Here is a 16,335-nt window from a genome sequence, read left to right as displayed (position 1 = left end):
TCGGCGGTTTTGTTATCTTCCTCAATCTTGAGCCGAATCACAAGATCTTCAAGCTTCATTTCCTTACGTTTGTGCTTTAAATAATTCTTGAAGTCATTCCACGAAGGAGGTAACTTCTCGATCATTGCAGCCACTTGAAACGCTTCATTTACTACCATATCTTCAGCAATCAGATCATGGAAAATAAGTTGAAGTTCCTGCACTTGTGATCCAACAGTTTTACTATCTGACATTTTATAGTCTAAAAACTTTGCGACCACAAACTTTTTCAAGCATGCATCTTCTGTCTTATATTTCTTCTCAAGTGCATCCCACAATTCTTTCGAAGTTGTCATTGCACTATAGACATTATATAAGTCATCCTCTAACGCACTCAAAATGTAGCCCTTACATAGGAAGTCTGCCTGTTTCCATGCTTCAATAATCATGAATTTTTCTCTGTCTGGCATTTCAGCAGAAGGCACTGGAGTTACTTCATTGGTAAATTTCTGCAGACCAAGAGTGGTAAGCCAGAAAAATACCCGTTGCTGCCATCCTTTGAAATTCACACCAGAGAATTTTCCCGGTTTCTCTGCTGGTGGTACAGCAGTTCGGGTTGGTGCAGCAACAGCCACCGTAACATTGTCATTAGCCATTTCAGAATCTGTAACAAACAGAAATTGATACAAATGACTCAGTAAGCAATAACTTAAGTTGCAAACTTAACAGGAGTATAAAACCACGAAGGTTTTTCTCTCCACCAGAAACACAGATTAAAAAGTATAAAATAATTTCCTTAAGATTGTTATCAATCTGTGTATAAAAAATCAGAATTACTGATTTCAATAAACTTTGCAGAAACACGAAGTAACCAAAGTTTAATAAACCAGTAAGAATAGATGAACAGAAATTAATTGACAAAACTAAAATCTGTAAAAAACGTACCACAATCTGGAAAAACAAAATCAGAAAAAGATCAAGCCCACTGAATTCATAGTGTCCCCTTAAGGAAATTATTCCCCTCTAGTATCCGAGGTTTGATTTGGAATATGTCCTCCCAGGATAGAATGATCTCAATCACCATCAATGTATTTATAGGCAAGAGGAACTAGTTCCGAAAGGTTGCAATCCTTTCAGAATCCACACGACCATTCGTGAAAGTTTGCAACCTTTCAAATGGTCATGGTTGTTTCTGAAAGTTGCAACCTTTCTAATTAATTGAATCGGTTAATTAACTAATTAAAACGTTGGCCATTTAATTTAATTTAATTAATTAAATAATTAATTAACTAAAATAATTAAAACAAACTTTTTCCAAAAAATAATCTCTCGATCGATCATTTTTCCAAATCCAAATCCAAATCCAAATCCAAAGCCGAAGCCGAGCGAGCGACGACGACGACGGCGCGAAGGGGGTCCCTCTTTCCAACCCTTTTAACAATTAATAGGAGTGTTTCTATATTTAAACTCTCCTATTTTTCTTTCCACCACCGATGAGGGACAAATGTCTTTTCAATGTCTTCTCAATAAAGCATAAGAGGACTTTTCAAGTTCTCAACTCTTTAAGTTCCCAACTTTTTCCAAGTTCCTCTTTCATCTTCTCTCAATTTCCCATTAACTCTTGCTGCATACCCAACACTAAGCACATGCAAAGGTTTTTCATTATACGAAAGGGAAGTCCCTGAAAAGTAGAGAGAAGTGCATATGCAACGACTATTTTATCGCTCTGTTGATTAAGCAAGAATTTTTTTCTCTTGTTCATCAACATCCATTAGAACATTTGGTCGATCAGGTACATGACCTGCCTGTCTCACCCTGCAGTTCATTTTGTCTCACATTACACAAATGTATGTGTTTTGGGTGAAACTCGTCACCTGAAGTAAACTCGTAAATGTTTCCATTCACCTAGATTGAACAACATGGATAATTCAGAGATCATGTAACCTGCATAAGTTGTCGTCTCATCGTCTTTATGCATTTTACAAGCAGCAAGACCCCCCCCCCCCCACAAACTACATCACAAGGCTCCATTGGCATATATTTTTACTAGCCTTATCCCATCGGTGGCCCCTTAATATTAACACTATATTTCAATTAGACACCTCAATTGGACAATGTTCATTTTAGACACCTCATGTAGGGTTCCGATGTGTCATTTTGACACATTTCGCAAATATGGTATCTTGTCTGTTTTGCACTAATCCAAGCCGCGTAAACATTTTTTTTCATCTAATATGGTGTCCAACAAGTCCTTTAACGGTAGTTTTACCCCACAAGTTTATTTATACCATTTCTTCTTCAGTGTTACCCTAATTTCTCTCTTCTTCTTTATTTTTATTTTTTTCAATTCTTCCATGTCGAGCTTCTCCAATTCTTCCATGGCCTCGGTGGAAGAAGGCCGATATTGTAGACATGATAATGAAGCACTATTAAAAACTTCTTGAACCCAATTAAATTCAGGTGTAGGTTTTTTACTTGTAGAATTCAAAGGTAAAATTCTTTGTTTTCTTATTTAGGTTAATAAGATGATTAATTGTTGGCTTCTAATTCTTTTTTATAGAAAATGGGTGGTTGTGATTATTTTTATTGGTATAAAGATCGACAGCCTCTTCAAGCAAATAGGGTGATGTGGGGTTTGTTGAAGAAAGTCAAGGCTTTTGATGAAAAATATATCGAGCAATAAATATATTTTTCATTGGTGTCATAGCTATTGGGTTGGGGATGTTTGCAATATGGAAATTGAAGCCTAATTGTTAGTGTTCTTGAGGTCTAATAGTATTTATTATTAGTATTCGGTCTAGTAGTATTTTGATGTTGCTTTAAATTTTTTATGTAAATGTGCATTTTGAATTAAATGAAATTATATGTTACATTGCAGTAAAGTTTTTGTTTTGGCTAAATACAAGTCTCAACTTCATTCTCACAATGTTGCCCCAAAAGCAATTAGTAAATTCATCACCAAAATTTTCTCAAAACGTAGGGTGTGTTTGGTATGGAGGAAACCATATTCTCGAAAATGTTTTTTCTAATTTTCTCATGTTTGGTTGGCTTCAATCTTTGGAAAATGTTTTTCTAATCAACTCATTTTCCTCAAATTTATGAAAAATGACTACCCTTCCAAAAGTAAGGAAAACATTTTTTAACATTCCTCTTATCCTACCATACCCCGTACCCAACCCTCCCTATTAAAAAAAAAAAATTTAAATTTCAAATATATTTTTATCCCTACCCACAGACCAACCTCCCACCCCCTCAAATAAAAAAAAATAAAAATTAATTTTTAAAAATTGTTTTCAAATTTTAAGATTGTTTTTACTTCACCCAACCCCTACCACCTCTTCCCCCTCCCTCTTCCCCCCTCCCCACGAAAAAAATTGCTTTAGAAAAATATTTCAAATTTAATTTCTTTTCTTATTTTTGAAATATTTCAAGTTTTTAAAAATTTCATTTTTATGCCACCCCCACCCCACCCCCAACACCATCTCCGTCAATTTTTTTAATTTAAAATTGTTTTTGGAAATATTTTAATTTTTTTCATTTTTACACCACTACTCCCCGTCCCCCCCCCCCCCGCCACCACGTACCCTCCACCCTGGCCATTCCCATCAAAAAGAGAATTCAAGAAGATTTATTTTTGGGAAATATTTCAAATTTTAAAAATAATCATTTTTTATGCCACCCCTACCCCCTCCCCCTTGCCCTGCGCCACCCCTTCCCCCCGGCCAATCCCATCAATATTTTTTTAAGAAAACTGTTGTTGAATCTTCTTTTCACTTTTATGCCACACCTATCCGACCCCCCACGACCCCAACAAAAAACTTTTTTTATAAAAATTATTTTTGAAAAAAACTTTCATGGGTCAGGTCTCGGGGTCGGATTTTAGAACGTTCAACGAGGTCTTCTCGTAGTTTGGGTGTTGGGGTCAGATCCTAGATCATTATCGGGGTTGATTTTCAGATCATAAATTATTTTCCTAAAAACCTTTCACCATCCATGGTCTTTCATAATAGCTTTTAATGCCCATAGTCATTCACTTCATGCTAGAGATGCCCCTAATACTAATGTAAATAGTTTTGAAATCGTGGCCTATAATCATTGATGTCATATCCGGATACTATATTAATAAAGATCTAATTTAGGAAAATTGCCAAAAAAACATTAAGGGCAAATCTAGATGTCATTCATGTCATGTGGCCATGTTTCATAGAACATATAGACAATCTCATCTATAAGCTTTCTTGAGTCATAAACATACATTCATGAACATGCATTCTTTTCAATAACTCATTAGTTTCATCATATTTTCAAAGCCAATGCATCTTCAAATTCATTTACATCTATTTCATAGAGAGAAGACATGTATATTTTCATAAATTCATCTTTCATAGTTCAAGACCCACATTATATCAACAAAACACGGGTTATGCATGGGTTCATGGGAAACCAACTTAAAAACATGCAATTGCTTCAATTCATGCATAAAAAGTCATAAAACAATCAATTGAACCAACATTGAAGAGAACCCATGGCAATTAAAGAGAACCCTAACTTGATTGTGGAATCTAACTTTACAAAATTGGAGAATTTGGAAACTCCATGGAGGAAAGGACTCCATGGATGAAAACTATCATACCTTGATGCCTAAAGCTTGGAAGCAATGGAGGATTAAGAGGCTTGATCTTGAAACCCTAGGTTTTTTCTTCAACTTCTAGAGAGAGAAATATTTGAGAGGAGGAGCTTGATCTTCTTTTGGAAATTTAAGAGAATGACTTGAGATTGGGTGATTTGGGGTTTAATACTTATATAGGGCTTTAGGTGAAGGTTAAAATGACATGGTATTGAATTAAAACAATTTGGGGAAAGGACCAAGAAGCCCTTAAATATAAGTGTTGTCAGCAACAACAGGTGGGACCTACGATCGTGGTTCCACCTATGGACCATCCTGGACCACCGTCATTGGTTTCAAAGACCACTAAATGTGGACCCTTGATACGCTCAAATTACGCATCCCTAAAGAAGTATAAGCGATCTTTACCAAGTAAATAACTCAACTTGGAGGTTGGGGTCGATACCACGAAGAATATGGTTTAGACTTAAAACTTAAATTACAACTATATTATTTTAATCACCGTACTTCCGAAACAAAAAATTAAAAGGGGGGGATTTGTGAAACAAATTCTGCAAATTATGTGAATAATCAATGAACAACATTCAAACTTTAGGTGTTATCAAGATCAGAGAGAAACTAGGGTGTACGTGTTCCCCATAAGCTCAAAACGTAGTAATCCTAGTAATAGTAATCCTTTCCTAGTGTATTACATGCAAAGTGATAAGTTAGGTATCTCTAATTCCTTGGTCCGGCAACTAGAGAATTTCACCCAGTACCTTGGTCCGGCTATATGTTTATAATTTGCTAGCCCTTACCTTTACCTCATATTAGACATCACATTGATGTATAGCTTAGGTTTCACCCTCGCACTCATCCACATTAGACAATTATATAGTATCACACTAAATCTATGTTGATAATTCTTTTCTTACTAACTACCTCCGTGGTCCGTCAAGTAGCAACAAGGCGAGTTCTAACGTGGACACTCGTTAAAAAGACTTCTAAACGAAAGAATTATCAATGCATGCAATAACACTATTTAAGAATTACTTAATTACTATTCAAACTTTGTTAATCGCTCATGGTTCCCACAACCCTATTTGTGGATTTAGTTACCTATAGTAGCAAGAACACAATTCATATTTTTAGATGAAGAAATCATGAACTTACGTAATGAGAAAAATAAACCTAGAATCTTAACTTGAATTTCAAAGTAAAAATCTTCAAAACCAACTTAGGAAATCAAGAATTGCTAAAGTTGCAAGTAAATCTCCAAAGCCAAAAACTAGAATAAAAGTAATAAAGTATAACCCCCAAAAACGAGGTTTACATGTCCTATATATATAAAAATAAGTCCTAAATAAAAAGGAAATGAAATAAGGAAATAATGTTTCAGGACGCGTCTTCGATCTACGACACTGACCTACGGACCGTGGATTGACCTACGGTCCGTAGGTCCCTTCGGTGACTCAGGATTTGGGCACATTTTCAGCTTCCAAAACATCATCTCTGAAGCAAACGACGGATCAATAGTACGGACCGTGGTTTGATCCATGGTCCATAGATCCTCCTCCATAGCTCCACACTTAGAATCTTCAAAATCAGGTATTGGAACCACTTCTCTAAATCATTTGACAAAGCAATAGTACGGTCCATAGATCAATCTATGGTCCGTCGATTGCAACTGTGGTTCCACACTTGGTCAAAAATTCCCTAATCTCCTTTAATGCCTTGTATGCCCATCTATGAAACCCATCTACGGAGCGTGAATGGACCTACGGTCGGTGGATCACCTCCGTAGATGCCCTTTTCTGTACATCCTTCCGATGTGTCTCTCAATTCCCACGTCTGAACATATTTCTTGCAAACATGATAAAAATACATAAAAACCAATACAAAATGGCCCTAGACACACACAACTCTTAAGTGAAATGTAATAAAAATACAGTAAACTCACGGTATATCAACACCCACAACTTAAATTCATTGTTTGTCCTCAAGCGACAAACTTAGACTCTAAACGACACTTGTATAGAAGCAAGCATTTCAAGCTCAAGCAATCACATGGTTCTTTACCCCGACTCTCTTCTTGAGTGCAAATCTTTTCTCTCAGACTCAACAAGCTTACTTGTACGGATCCAAACATGACGAAGACCGACCAACCAACATACAACATACAATGTTTTACTATCACCATGGTACCAACTTTTCGACAATGTAACTAGTGCCCTTACATCAAACGAAATCCCTTTTTCACACAATGAATTTGATTTTGAGTACAAGGATTCATTCAACACTCACACTCAGAAGTAACTTCAAGTATAGTTAGTGCTTAATACCATAGGCTTGCCCTTATTTTCACTTCTTAGGCTCTCCAAACTAGATTCTAGGATTACTATAGGACTTTGTTGGCTTGTAACGTAGGCTCAGGGTCAGGTGATGTACATTTGGGTACCTTTTAGTGACTTATTGCCCTCCTTGATATTACATTAGGCTTCCTGCCTCTTTTTGCCCTATTTTTGACATCCTACCATTTTACCTTCTTTATATATATATACATACATATATATTTATTTATTTATTTATTTTCCCTTGATTCTCTTCAACCATGGATGTGACTTTAGACTTTGTAGCTCTTTATTTTTCACTTCCATCTTTTTCTTGCGTGTTATTCTTTTCTTTAGCTTTCAACAAGTCACATCATTTCCTCTCTTTTCTTTTTCTGTTTTTCAACATCAAACTCTTTTCATACCAATTTTTCTTTTGGTTTCCTCTTTCATAGCCACCCTCAACTTATGGATATTCCATTGGTTGAGGTGCACAATACCCGATGTCGGATCAGGGACAAGATTGAGGTTACTTTCTACATTAGACACCCTCATCCTAGGCTTTTGGCCTAAGTCGAGGTGCACATGTCCAAGGAGGAACCAGGGCCAACATAGTAGATTATGGGAAGGTGAGTTAGGGGTTTAGAAAGAAATGGTCTAATTTAGGCTCAAAGCATTTGGATGAAAGGGAGCATTTATTTCATTTGGTTGGATTCTTCTTTTAGGAAATGTGTGGACTTATCAGAACAAGGGCTAATGATCACTTCCTAGCCTCTAGAGTAGATTGTCTTAGCATGACCAACCGGCAAGTTCTAGATTGGCACAAAAACTGTTCGAACAATCAACTGTTCTCACATACTCTTGGCACATAGTTTCAATATCAGATAATCAGATTACCCTGTTCAAGTTTTAGCTTTGGTCATGCCATCGAGTTGGTTCATTATCATGTCATACTCAGAGCCAACACATTCAACTCATTCTAGCCTACAGATTATAGCACATATCACAAAATTTTTGGACAGGTATCAATTTTTAAAAAGCTTTTGCCATCATGCTTCATTCTTTCTAATTCTTCTACATATACAATCCTAACCATGCCGATTCAATAGAAATTAAGCAGTCTCTTGGGGAAAATAACACTGTCAAGAAAACCCCATGAGAGGATTATGAGTTAGGTTACTCAGACTTCAACTTATCACTCACAATCCATTTACCCCACCAACAACAAATAAATAGGTCTAATTATCCCCAATGCACACAAAAAACAGTAAAAAGTAATGGATTTGGGTGAAGCAAAACTGTGGCGAAGAGCACCGATGAACCATCAACAAGCGGGTGGGTCCAGTTTCCCGGAGCCCGCTACATCAACATTGCGGCCACCCTCAGTAGTACCCACGTCAGCAATCACATCACTCTCAATAGTGCTATCTATCATTCTAATTGCACCATCAGTGGTGTTCACATCATGACCCATTATATTCGGTACGTTAAAAATGGGCATATAACTTGATGCCCCACCAACAAAACCACGAACCCTCTCCTGGCGCAACTGCTCATCTAATATCGAAACCCTCTTAGCCTGCTTCTCCTGCTTATGCTCCCTCTTCATGTCTCTTTCATCATCAGTGGCCTCAGATGTGTGTCAAGATCGGTGCCGCTTACCTCAGGCACGTGTGGTCTCGGGCTTCTCCTCTACGTCCCTACTGAATAATGCATCAAGGACCGTATCATCAGACAAAGCAATAGGTGCATCTTGTGGCTGAACTGTAGGTGTGGCAAGAATGGCATGAACGTTGGCCCGGAGACTGGCTAACTTGGTCCAGAAAGAGGATAGATCTGTGATCGGGACCGGTCTCTCAAGGACTCTCAATTCAAAGGCATCGAGGCGCTTATTAACAGCCTGGACTTTCTGGTCCATCATGCTCTCCATCCTTCGCTCCATTCTGACCTCGGACTCTGCTATCGACTTTTGCATCCATGATCGGACATGGTGGAGCAGCGTGGCCATCTGAGCCTCCAATTTTTAAACCCTAGCCAATGGTACAACAACAACTCCTAAAGGTGGGATGGAAAATGATGAGCTAGGAAGCTGACTCACGGCCTGAGATGAGAAGGTCGGGACATCATCAGTTTGGGCTGGAGGAGCAGGATCATCACCCTGCATCTACTCCACAACATCTACTAAGTCAGCTCCCATGGGCGACACATCCACCTGCAGCTCTTTGTGTGGTGCCACTACATTTTCCTCTTCCCAAGTGAGACCTATATCCAGTGTCCATGTAGGCTGAATCAACTTTTCATAATGCTAGATCGGCACTCCAAAGTCCCTACATAACTGGAGAATGAGACAAAGAAAATGGTAAGTGGTGGAGGCTTTGAAAGCCCTCCCATGTATCTTTGCAATGAGCATGCAGGCAAAATCGATCTCAAATCCCGCAACCAATGTTGCTACCATAACCGCTCGGTCCCAAGTTAGTCGTTTTCAACCTTCATTGGAGAAATCTGATAGACAACCAATAGCCAGAAAAATTTAGCCACAAATGTGAGAGTGGCTTTCTTGTTGCTCATGCCCGAAGTGGTGACCCACTCGGCTCGCTCCCGTCAGTAGCAATTTGACTAGCCAGCCAGTGTAATAAAGTCTCTATTTTTGCAACGCTCCGCTGGAACTCTCCACCCCGAATCGTGCCCCATCTTTAGTCAAATTCATCCGTGTTGAGTGCCCAAGAGTTATCAAGGCCAGGACCATAGAGGAACCGGCGGATGGTGGTCTCAAAGATGTCTACAGAAAATCCGCACATTACTGTAGCTGTGAGGGGTGCCTGGGTAGTGGGTCTGGCATTCTTATGGATGGAACCCCGAAGAGTAGCCTCATAGGAAGCATAGAACTCCCTCACAATCTCCTCGCTATAGGTTCCTGGTTCTCGAGCCATCCACTCACACTTGTGACGTTGAAAGAGCCAGTGGATTTCTAGTACGGTGTGTATGCTCCCAGTGAGGACTCTGCACTCCTCTCTAATAAGTCGGGCCATCTTCTCTTTGCCATTTTTCATCTTGGCATCCCGATAAATTTGCCATTGGCCTTCAAAACACCATTTATTGGGCTCCCCAGCCACCGTATCAGGGTCGTAGCTTCGTGGCACCGGGACTTCTCCCGAACTAGTGGCCTCATCAGACGTGGCACCTTTCTCATGTTAACCTGAGCCTGTGGCGGATCCAGAATCGAAGCCGGAAGCATGGACGGGATCAGAGCCAGAAGCTGTGGCAGACTCTGAGCTGGAAGTAGAACTTGCCTCAGAACCGGAAGCAGAACCAGTCGGTGACCCGATCAGTGTATTCTCCTCATCATACAGGGAGACAGTGACTAAGTTAGTGACAACTTGTCGGGATGTATTTTGGGTAGCCCAAGGTGTAGTAGGAGATGCCCTCGTGGCCGGTGGAACATATGTTGGATCCTTTTCCACATCTATGTCTTCTTCAATCAGCCTAAAATTAGGCACCACAGATTTTGATTTGCCCCTTTTGGAGTAGGTCACTTGCTTCTTAGGTGCCATAGTACATGTGGATGTATAATTAGTAGCAAAAGAAACTCATAACACATTCGAAAAGATTTTAGAACTAAGAACGAACAAAAATGAAAGATTGAAAACAATTCAGACAGTGGCCACCTACGGTGGGCATCTACTGTTCGTAGGCTGACCTACGGTCTATGGATCCCTTCCGTAGATCAGAGAACCCAAAGAGTTGGTCTCCGATGGGAACCACAGATGTGCAGGACAGTCCGTAGATCAATCTACGGACCGTAGTCCACTTTCGTGGTTCCATACTTAGTCAAATTCCCATGTGCTACCAACCACGGACCTGATCTACGGTCCGTAGATTGACCTACGGCCCGTACACGGAGTCTCGTGGATGGGATCTGTGTCAGGTCTCAGACATGCTTCGATTGGAAGCCTACATTTTTGCCATATTCAACAATATCCTAGTCTAATAATGTATTTCAACATAAATTATGCTAGTTCGTCATTCTAGCGGTTTCGATTACTCAATTTTACATGTATTTTCTACAAGATAAGGTACCCTAAGTTGAAACTTACATTTAGACTTATATTTCATTGTTTTTTTACATAAAATAACACAACACAATCACAATCTATCGTCCAAAGAGGGCATTCAATTCTAATTTAGCATACAATTTCATATATTAATTTACCCAAGGTTAAGACCCAATTCCGGACTTCCTATACTCAATCGATGAATCGAAATTCAAAGTGTGGTGAAAGTCTATTACCTTACAAGCAGCGGGAGTGGGGTGATTGTGTGATGACTCGACGCTTTGGATATCATAGCTTTGCCTTTACGCAACGAACCCCCACAATGGACCTGTTGGGGAGTTTTGGGGATGAGTGGAGCTTGGAGAGAAAAGGAAATTTGGGATTGTAGGGAAAAGAAAGGAAAGATTAATTGGGGAGTTATGGAGTGATTTAAGGGGTTGGGACGTTTATAAACTGTTTGGGAGTAAATGGAGGGAAGTGGGAACGATTTGAAATTGGGGGATTTTAAATAAGAGGGGTGGGTCCGGGTCGGGTTAGGTAGAACTAGGGATTGGACCTACGAGACCCCGTCTACGGTTTGTGGGTCGATCTACTATTCGTAGAATAGGACCGTAGATCACTCTTAGACTTAGAAAAATTCAGACACTTACATGGGATCTACGGACGCCATTCACGGTCCGCGGGATGAACCACAGACCGTTGATAGGATCCGTAGACCACTGCACTAGACCTTTTTTTGCAGATTCTATTTTTCGCCCCGGCACATGTAGCAACCATTAGCCCTTTCTTTTTACATTTTATGGACACTTTTTAGACATGGACCTTATGCTATGTCTAGCTAACAGTAAAACAAAAATAAAACAACTATCGTTTTTATTACAGAGAAGTAACTAAACAAACAAAACTACTAAACGGAAAACAAGAACTTATTGTTGGCTAGATTTTACATCTTGGGTTGCCTCCCAAGCAACGCTTGATTTAACATCACGGCACGACACAGGACTCTTGATTACTCGGTCTTCATCAAGATAGTAGGCCTCAACAACTTCTTGCACACTTTCTGCGTTTCCCAGATAGATCTTGATCCTTTGCCCATTTACCATGAGCCTTGTTCCTTCACTGTTCTCAAGGTCAACCACTCCATAGGGAAGAACGTTTGTGAGAAAAAATAGCCCGGTCCATTTGGACTTGAGTTTTCCTGAAAACAAGCGCAACCTTGAGTTGAATAGAGGCACAGGATCACCCACAACAAATTCTCGCTTTTCAATTCTTTGATCATGATACCTCTTCATCATCTCTTTGTACAAGGCTAGACTTTCATAAGCTTGTAGGTGAAACTCATCAAGCATATTCAAGCCATTTATTCTTTGATTAGATGCGGCACCCTAATCCAAATTTAGCTTTTTCATTGCCCACATAGCCTTATGCTCTAGCTCTACCGGTAAATGGCAAGCCTTCCCATATACAAGTTGGTAAGGACACATACCTATGGGAGTCTTGTATGCAGTGCGATAGGCCCATAGAGCATCATCAAGCTTCCTTGACCAATCTGTTCTATTAGCATTCACAGTCTTCGCCAAAATGTATTTGATCTCTCTGTTGGACACTTCAACTTGCCCACTAGTCTGCGGATAGTAAGGACTGGCTACATTGTGGCGGACACCATATTTCTCAAGTAGTGCCTTGCACAACTTATTACAAAAGTGAGAACCTCCATCATTGATAATTGCCCTCGATGTACCAAATTTGGAGAAGATATTTTTTTTCAAGAATGCGGTGACACTTTTAACTTCATTGTTGGGGAGAGCAATTGCTTCCACCCACTTTGATACCTAATCAACCGAAACAAGAATATACTTCATCCCATGTGAACTCACAAATAGACCCATAAAATCAATGCCCCATACATCAAACAACTCTATCACCAATATAGGATTCATAGGAAGCTCTTGCCTCTTTGAAACTCCTCCTTCTCTTTGGCAAAATTGTGAGCATCTTGGTGGATGGTAGGCCAGTAGTATCCACACTGCAAAATCTTATGCGCAGTCCGAATACCACGATGATACCCACCAACAGGCAATGAATAACACGCCTCAAGTACACTCAACATCTCAACCTCGGGCACACAACATCGAATAATCCCATCTACACAACTACGATACAAGTAAGGCTCATCCCAAAAGAATTTCTTCACATAATGCATAATCTTTTTCCTTTGGTGAAAAGACAAATTCGGGGGGTACCAAATCACTTGCCAAATAATTAGCAAAGTCTGCAAACCAAGGAATCAGATCATGAGAAGCAACCAATACCTGTTCATCTGGAAAAGCATCATTAATTTCAGCCCTATCACCAAGCTTTAGCGTAGCCTCTTCCTCTAATCTGGACAAATGATCGACAACTTCATTTTCGGTCCCCTTTCTATCTTTTACCACACTAACAAACTCTTGCAGCAACAATACCCATCTAATCAACCTCGGTTTTGCATCCTTCTTTGCCATGAAATACCTCAATGCAGAATGGTTAGTATGCACTATGACCTTAGTACTAAGCAAGTAGGATTGAAATTTCTCGAATGCAAAAACCACCACAAGGAGTTCTTGTTCAGTCACAGTATAATTCTTCTGGGCCACATTTAGAGCTTTGCTAGCATAGTAAATAGGATGAAGAATTTTATCTCTCATCTGTCCTAATACTACACCAAGTGCCACTCCACTCACATCGCACATTACCTCAAACGGTTGTCCCCAATCCGGTGAAATAATGATAGGTGCAGTAACCAACTTCTCCTTCAACTCTCCAAATACTCTTAGACAAACATCATGAATTTCAAACTTATGCTCCTTTTCAAGAAGTTTGCACAATGGATGTGCAATTTTAGAGAAGTACTTGATGAACCTCCTATAAAAACCTGCATGCCCAAGAAAACTTCTAACACCTTTTACAGAGATAGGTGGTGGAAGCTTTTCTATTACCTCTACTTTTGCTCTATCAACCTCAATGCCCTTCTCAGAAATTTGATGGCCCAGAACTATCCCTTGTTTCACCATAAAGTGGCACTTCTCCAAATTTATCACCAGATTGCAGTTTTCACACATTTTAAGCACCTCAGCCAAATGATCCCGACATCAATCAAACGAGTAACCTACCACAGAGAAATCATCAATAAATACCTCAATAGTGTCCTCTACCATATCAGAGAATATCGACATCATACAACGCTGGAAGGTCGCTGGAGTATTGCACAACAAAAATGGCATCCGTTTGTAGGAGAATTTCCCACAAGGGTAAGTGAAGGTGGTCTTCTCTTGGTCTTCCGGAGCTATAGAAATCTGATTTTTGCCCGAATAACCATCAAGAAAAGAAAACCAACCCTTACCTGCAAGTCTATCCAACATATGATCCATGAATGGCATAGGGAAATGGTCCTTCTCTGTCCAAGCATTTAGCTTCCGGCAATCCATGCAAACTCTCCATCCAGAAATGGGCCGCATCGAAATAAGCTTGTTTCTCTCATTAGGAACCATAGCATCCCACATTTCTTGGGCACACATTGAACATGCCACACCCAGCTACTATCTGCAATGGAATAGATAACTCCACCATCCAACCACTTGATGATCTCCTTTTTAACTACCTCTTCCATAGGCAGATTTAATCTTCTCAGGTGCTCAATACTAGGCTAGTTATTTGGCATGAGTTGGATTTTGTAAGAACATATACCAGAAGGGATCCCAATAATGTCTGCAATAGTCCACCCAATAGCTCGCTTGAACCTCTTTAACACAGAAATTAAACACTCTTCTTGTCGCCCATTCAAATTTTTCGCAATGATGACCAATAAAGTATCATCTTTTCCCAAGAATACGTACCTCAAATGTAATGGTAGAGCCTTAAGCTCCAATTTTGGTGCTTCCTCAACAAACGATTTTGTGGGTGAGGACTCGCGATTTTTCATGTCTAACTCCAGTTTCTTTAGTTTTGAACTATATTCACACCTATCAAGTGCGGCCTCCAACTCATCATACTCTTTAATACCATCACTTTCAAAGTTCATCATAATCGCTGCTAGTGCCTCAACACCTAGTCTCTCTTCGATCTACACCTCAGACCAACTCTCAACTCTATATGTTATTGCAGATACCGATTCGAGCTCACTACTCTACTTCATAGACCTACAGATATTGAAAGTTGCCTTTTCATTCTTCAGTCTGAACTTCATCTGCCCCTTTTCCATATCAACTAAGGTGCGCCCAGTGGCAAGGAATGGTCTCCCAAGAATGATGGGAACCTCAAAATCAACCTCACAGTCAAGAATCACTATTTCCGCCAGAAAGATGAATGACTCCACTTTCACTAGTAGATCATTAAGCACACCAATGGGCCTCTTCACAGTTCTATCGGCCATGAGAAACTGTATCACAATCGATTTTGGATCTCCTAGACCCAACTTCTTGTAAATAGACAGTGGCATCAGATTAATACTAGCACCAAAATCACACAACACCTTAGCAAAATGCAACAACCCGATAGTACATGGAATAGTGAAGGCACCAGGATCCTCCTTTTCCTGCACAAGGGATCTTGTAGCAATAGCACTACAATGTTGAAATCTATCATTATCTTGGAAGCTCACTGCCCTTTGCTTTGTCACCATGTTCTTCATAAATTTTTCATACCTAGGCATTTGCTCCAAATCCTCTATCAACAGAAAATTGATTGGAAGTTGTTTCAACAAGCTAGTGAACCTGCGGTATTTGCCCTCTTTAGTCTTCTTCACTAACCTCTGTGGGAAGGGAGGTGGAGGTCTATGTATGGGGACAATTTTCTGAGTTACCTCCGCTTCTTTCTCTGTCGCATTCTCGGACTCTCCACTTACCTTGACCACATCATCATCTTTACTATTCTTAATTTCCACCCCAGACGGCATAGGTGGATCAATGGTTTGCTTACCTCCTCGAGTAGTGACTGCCATACAATGCCCATCATTCTTTGGATTCTGGATCGTGTTGCTAGGAAGAGTGTCAGGTTGACTTGGATTTACTATAGTTGACAACTGAGTCATCTGCTTCTCAGGATGCTTAATTGACACTGCATGGGCATCAACTTTTTGACCAATATCAGACAAGTCATTTCTCATCTCCTTCACATTCTAATAAGTTGCATCAAACCTTATCATCATCTTCTGCATCATATGCTCAATATGTGACATATTACTTCCAGCTTCCCTAGGACTAGATTCCCCATTTTAATGGGGAACATAAAGTCCAACCCGATCATTTCTGTTGCCATAGTTGTTCCGATTGAAGTTTTTATTGTGATTGAATTTCCTATACGGAACATATTGACCCTTTCGATTGTAGTTACC

General features: G+C 39.8%; 2 protein-coding genes across 2 annotated transcripts in view; both read right to left on the bottom strand.

Annotated features, from left to right (window-relative positions):
* LOC125865145 (probable protein phosphatase 2C 10) overlaps window positions 1-16,335 on the bottom strand; it is an 878,192-nt gene that overhangs the window by 512,841 nt on the left and 349,016 nt on the right. The window lies entirely within an intron of this gene.
* On the bottom strand, window positions 14,650-15,897 carry LOC125863901 (uncharacterized). The gene is made up of 2 exons (XM_049543874.1): window positions 15,271-15,897; window positions 14,650-15,066 (listed from the first exon to the last, which is right to left on the bottom strand). The coding sequence occupies exons 1-2, from the start codon at window positions 15,895-15,897 to the stop codon at window positions 14,650-14,652; spliced, it is 1,044 nt and encodes a 347-aa protein (XP_049399831.1).

Source organism: Solanum stenotomum, chromosome 5, assembly GCF_019186545.1.
Source record: "Solanum stenotomum isolate F172 chromosome 5, ASM1918654v1, whole genome shotgun sequence".
Taxonomy (NCBI): domain Eukaryota; kingdom Viridiplantae; phylum Streptophyta; class Magnoliopsida; order Solanales; family Solanaceae; genus Solanum; species Solanum stenotomum.
Note: the sequence above shows the minus strand (reverse complement) of the source record. Positions and strands in the feature narration are given on the sequence as shown.

Excerpts from the sequence above, each read along its gene's own strand:
- LOC125863901 (XM_049543874.1), bottom strand. The coding sequence starts at position 15,897 with ATGCCGTCTGGGGTGGAAATTAAGAATAGTAAAGATGATGATGTGGTC. Across the intron at positions 15,067-15,270 it reads TAGTGATTCTTGACTGTGAG|ATCGAAGAGAGACTAGGTGT; the intron begins GTTGATTTTGAG and ends TCTGAGGTGTAG.